The sequence below is a fragment of the Arachis hypogaea genome, chromosome 20, assembly GCF_003086295.3.
Source record: "Arachis hypogaea cultivar Tifrunner chromosome 20, arahy.Tifrunner.gnm2.J5K5, whole genome shotgun sequence".
Classification (NCBI taxonomy): Eukaryota; Viridiplantae; Streptophyta; class Magnoliopsida; order Fabales; family Fabaceae; genus Arachis; species Arachis hypogaea.
Window position 1 is genome coordinate 131016057 of NC_092055.1, and position 4111 is coordinate 131020167.

At 36.3% G+C, this 4111-nt stretch overlaps 1 protein-coding gene across 1 annotated transcript; it reads left to right on the top strand.

Annotated features, from left to right (window-relative positions):
* Positions 1-210: 210 nt before the first annotated feature.
* Positions 211-3314, top strand: LOC112783854 (uncharacterized). The gene is made up of 5 exons (XM_025826927.3): positions 211-788; positions 1329-1596; positions 2194-2292; positions 2494-2708; positions 3092-3314. The coding sequence occupies exons 1-5, from the start codon at positions 370-372 to the stop codon at positions 3165-3167; spliced, it is 1077 nt and encodes a 358-aa protein (XP_025682712.1). The 5' UTR covers positions 211-369; the 3' UTR covers positions 3168-3314.
* Positions 3315-4111: the final 797 nt, after the last annotated feature.

Genomic DNA, 4111 nt, shown 5'->3' on the forward strand with positions numbered 1-4111 from the left:
ATTATCTTACTCTCATAATTTTAAAAAATATTATAAAATTTAATATCTGAATATTACACCAAAATTTTTTTAATTTTCAAAAAATTAGCCTCGATACGAGTCATGACTTTTTTGTATTGATTTTTTATGTGCCAATTTCAATAACTTATATTTCCTAAAAAAAAGAATGGTGCCCTAATTATAATTAGCATTAGTATTTAGGAAGTAGCCACTAGCAACATGACTCCACAAAAGAAAACAAAAAAACAAATATAACAAAAAACAACAACAATTTTTTTGGTTGTTGTTGTTAGCTAACACTAAGAGGAGGAGGCTAAGAGGCTAAGAATTAAGATTGAGGGTAGATTCGTTCTTTCTTCTTCTTCTTCCATGGCAGTTTCATCGCGCCCTTTCTTCCTCTCTCGTCTCACAGACCTCTCACTCCACAACCCTCTCCACCCTCCAAAACCTCCACTCCCTTCGCCTCCCATATTTCTCCGCCGCCGCCTTCTAACAACCCGCTGCCTCGTCTCCGGCGGCGTTGACGGCTTCTTCTCCTCCGACGACCTCGTTTCCACTCGCAAGTCGACCTTCGACCGAGGCTTCATCGTCATAGCCAACATGCTCCGCCGAATCGAGCCTCTTGATAACTCCGTCATCTCCAAAGGTGTTTCTGACTCCGCCAGAGACTCCATGAAGCAAACCATTTCCACCATGCTAGGGTTACTCCCTTCCGACCAATTCTCCGTTACTGTAACCGTTTCCAAGCAACCACTTCACCGTCTTCTTGTCTCTTCAATCATCACTGGGTACGCCAATTTCTACCTCCAAATTGTTTCCTTTCTATGATTTCCTTGATTAATTTGTAATTTGGATCCATGCGTGTTCGGCTTTAGGCTAATTTTGCAACAAAAAAGGGGCAAATTTTGGTTTTTCATTTTTTATGTTTTGAACTGTTCAAGTTGAATTCTTCATGCTCGACTTAGTTGTTCAGCTGCCTATAGTTCATTTCACTCTTATTATTATAAGATAATTTGGATGAGTTTGGTTTTTTATTGATTTTGTAATGAAAATGGCCCCTTTTTTACCCTTTAAAAGCTGCTGTACTAAGATTTTTGGATATATGCTACTTCTAGTACTGATCCACCGAGGGATTCTCAAAGTTTGATGGTGAGTTTGAGATTCCAATGAGAGTTGGTTTATCCAGTTTTATTTTTACATTTTTAGGCAGATTTTTAGTTAGAAGCTAATTTGAACAATAGATAAGTTAATTCATAACGTTCATATTTGTGTGTTAAGATGTTTTTTTGTGTGTTATTGAGCTTGTGAGATTGGTTAATTTTGTTTAGGTACACTCTGTGGAATGCGGAGTATAGGATGTCCCTGATGAGGAATTTTGATATATCGCCGTGTGTAGTCGAAGATTCCAGTTGTGAATTGCGTTCAGAGGAAGTGAAGGATGGAGGAGATGACATGAAGAGTGAAGTTGATTCTGAATTGAGATTAAAGGATTTGGAAAGTTGCAGCAGTAGCAGCCCTAGAGTTTTTGGAGATTTGCCTCCTCAAGCTCTGAATTACATTCAGCAGTTGCAGTCTGAGTTGACAAACATGAAGAAGGTAATCCTCCTTTTCATGTATTTCTTAGTAACCGATATCATGATTGTGGAATATGTTTGCTATTTTAACTTTATAACAAGATGTCTTAGTTAAAATTTGAGTTAGTGTATTGTAGTTTGGATGGAAAAAGAACCTCACCTTGGTGGGTGATTTATTCTAGTTCTTGCAATGTTGTTTGCTTATGTTTTGGGATTATTGAGTTGCTTCTATTTGGCACATCGTGGTTTCCACTGATAGTAAATTGAGCTTTGCTTGTTGCAATGGAAATTTGATTTTATCCCTAGCCCGATAATCTAGAAACCATGATATTTGTTTCCATCTTCCACAACTTTGAAAGTTATAAAGGAGAATGAGCAACACATGAAATTTCCTTTTGCAATAATGGTAAAATTTGGCGTCTTAAAGCTTAAGGTTTCATCATTAAGGAGCCTTGGAATGGCTTGGTAAGGACTAAGGAGGCTCCTGTGGTCTTCTGTTGTTAATATGCATGACGATGCCAGCCCACCACCATAACCATTGTTGTTTTGTCCGGCACACCCGTTTAGTCTGTTCTCTAAAACAATTGAAAGTAATTGGAGAAATCTGTTTTTGTTTCAGGAGTTGAATGCACAGAAACAGGAAATAATGCAGTTAGAGTACGACAGAGGAGTCCGTAACAATTTGTTGGAATATCTTCGGTCACTGGATCCTGACATGGTAATGCTTCAACTCTGTGTAATTCCTATTCCCTGCATTTCAAACTGATGCTTGTTTAATTTATAATGCAAAAAGTCCCCCCCCCCCCCCCCCCCTCTCTTTATCTCCCTCGTCCTTGTTTCCTTTAATATATTAGATGCAGTTACTGATTCCGGAATCTTGTTTTACTTTATGAATCTTTTTCCTCACCCATCTTGACAGGTGGCTGAACTGTCTAGGCCTTCATCAATAGAAGTGGAAGATATAATTCACCAACTTGTTCAGAACATATTGGGAAGATTCTTTGGGGATGATGTCAGTGCCAATTTTCTTGAACAATCAGTAGAAGGAAATGTAGATAATCACCTAGACAGCAGTGATGAGTTTAACGATACAGTAGGCACTTCTCGGGATTACCTAGCAAAGTTGCTTTTCTGGTTAGTACACATCTCATTCTCATTGCCCTCTTAGAACTTTTGTTAGTTTTGAGCGAGTTAGCTTCCTCAACTTAATTACGATAGTGTAATTCCACATCCTCTGAGAAGTTACTATTTTTATCCTTAAAAGAGAATGAAATAGATTCTTTTGTAATTATAATTATTTTTGAAAATTTCTCCAAACATACGATAATTGATTTTCCTTTTTGTTATTTAAAAAATGGTTTTATGGCAAATTTAGCTGAAACATCCTATATGCATGGCCCTGAAAGTTGCCAATGCATTCCATCAGCCACAGATACATCCCTTCATTTCCTTAGTAATATATTGAACCATTTCTTTAGCAAATGAAGTTTTAATTTTTTTTTTTTTGGCATTGGCAGGTGTATGCTATTGGGTCATCACTTAAGAGGGTTGGAAAACAGATTGCATCTTAGCTGTGTTGTTGGATTGTTGTAGAAAAGAATGTGGAAGGCATGTATATTCTTTTTTCTTCCTCTTTTCTTTTCATTTTTTCCCTTCTCTATAATAACAGTGATATCAATCAATGAAAAACTCAAAATGTATCAAAATAATAAAAAAAAATGTGTCATCTTTCTTTTAGTACATTTCTCTCCATTCATTACTATTTTATAAGCAATTAAGCATTAAAGCATCCGTAGTGGCACTGTGACATGTCTCTCTGTACACGAGTAATGTGGTGGCAAATATAACATCAAGATTCAATGTAGATAGAAGCATCTATATGCACAGAAGCATTTCAAATTGAGTCTGTGATCTGCATTGCATATGGATTATGAAAGGCAATAAACTGGTCAAATATCTTTGCTGTAGTTCATTTGTGCATGCAGGCAGATGGAACCTCATTTCTTTTCTCTTTTTATTTTTCATTTTTGATTTTTAGGTTGTATCCAATTTGCGTCATTTGTATCCAACTTGAATTGCAATTGCAGACACTCGAGATTCAATTATACTAATTCTGAGTGTGACATGAACTTAATCAAATAACAATAACAAGATAGAGATAAACCGTTATCTTATCTAATAGCCAAGTTATTGGTGTCGAATGATGGATTTAATTTAACCACGGTTTTACAAATAAAAGGGGTGTTGATGTTTGTTTTAAATGTTTTTTGTTTTTTGTTTTTTTGTTTTTTTTTTTGTTTTTGGTGGAAGTGAAGTATCCACAAATCTCTTTCCAATACAAATTCTCTCGTCTTTGAAGCGTGTGTGTCGGTCAACACCATCCACGGAGAAATTTAGGGACCAATATTTCTTCCAATGTTGTCTTTCTTGCAAGTTGTGATACGCATTCCAAGCTATCTCAACTCTCAAGCTTATATCCATGATAGCCTTCATACTTGACATTAGGAGAATTGGAAGATAGACTCAAATCGGTGATT

Coding starts and splice junctions, on each gene's coding strand:
- LOC112783854 (XM_025826927.3), top strand. CDS start 370: ATGGCAGTTTCATCGCGCCCTTTCTTCCTCTCTCGTCTCACAGACCTC. Junction 1,597..2,193: donor AGTTGACAAACATGAAGAAG/GTAATCCTCCTT, acceptor TTTTTGTTTCAG/GAGTTGAATGCACAGAAACA. Junction 2,709..3,091: donor CTAGCAAAGTTGCTTTTCTG/GTTAGTACACAT, acceptor TGGCATTGGCAG/GTGTATGCTATTGGGTCATC.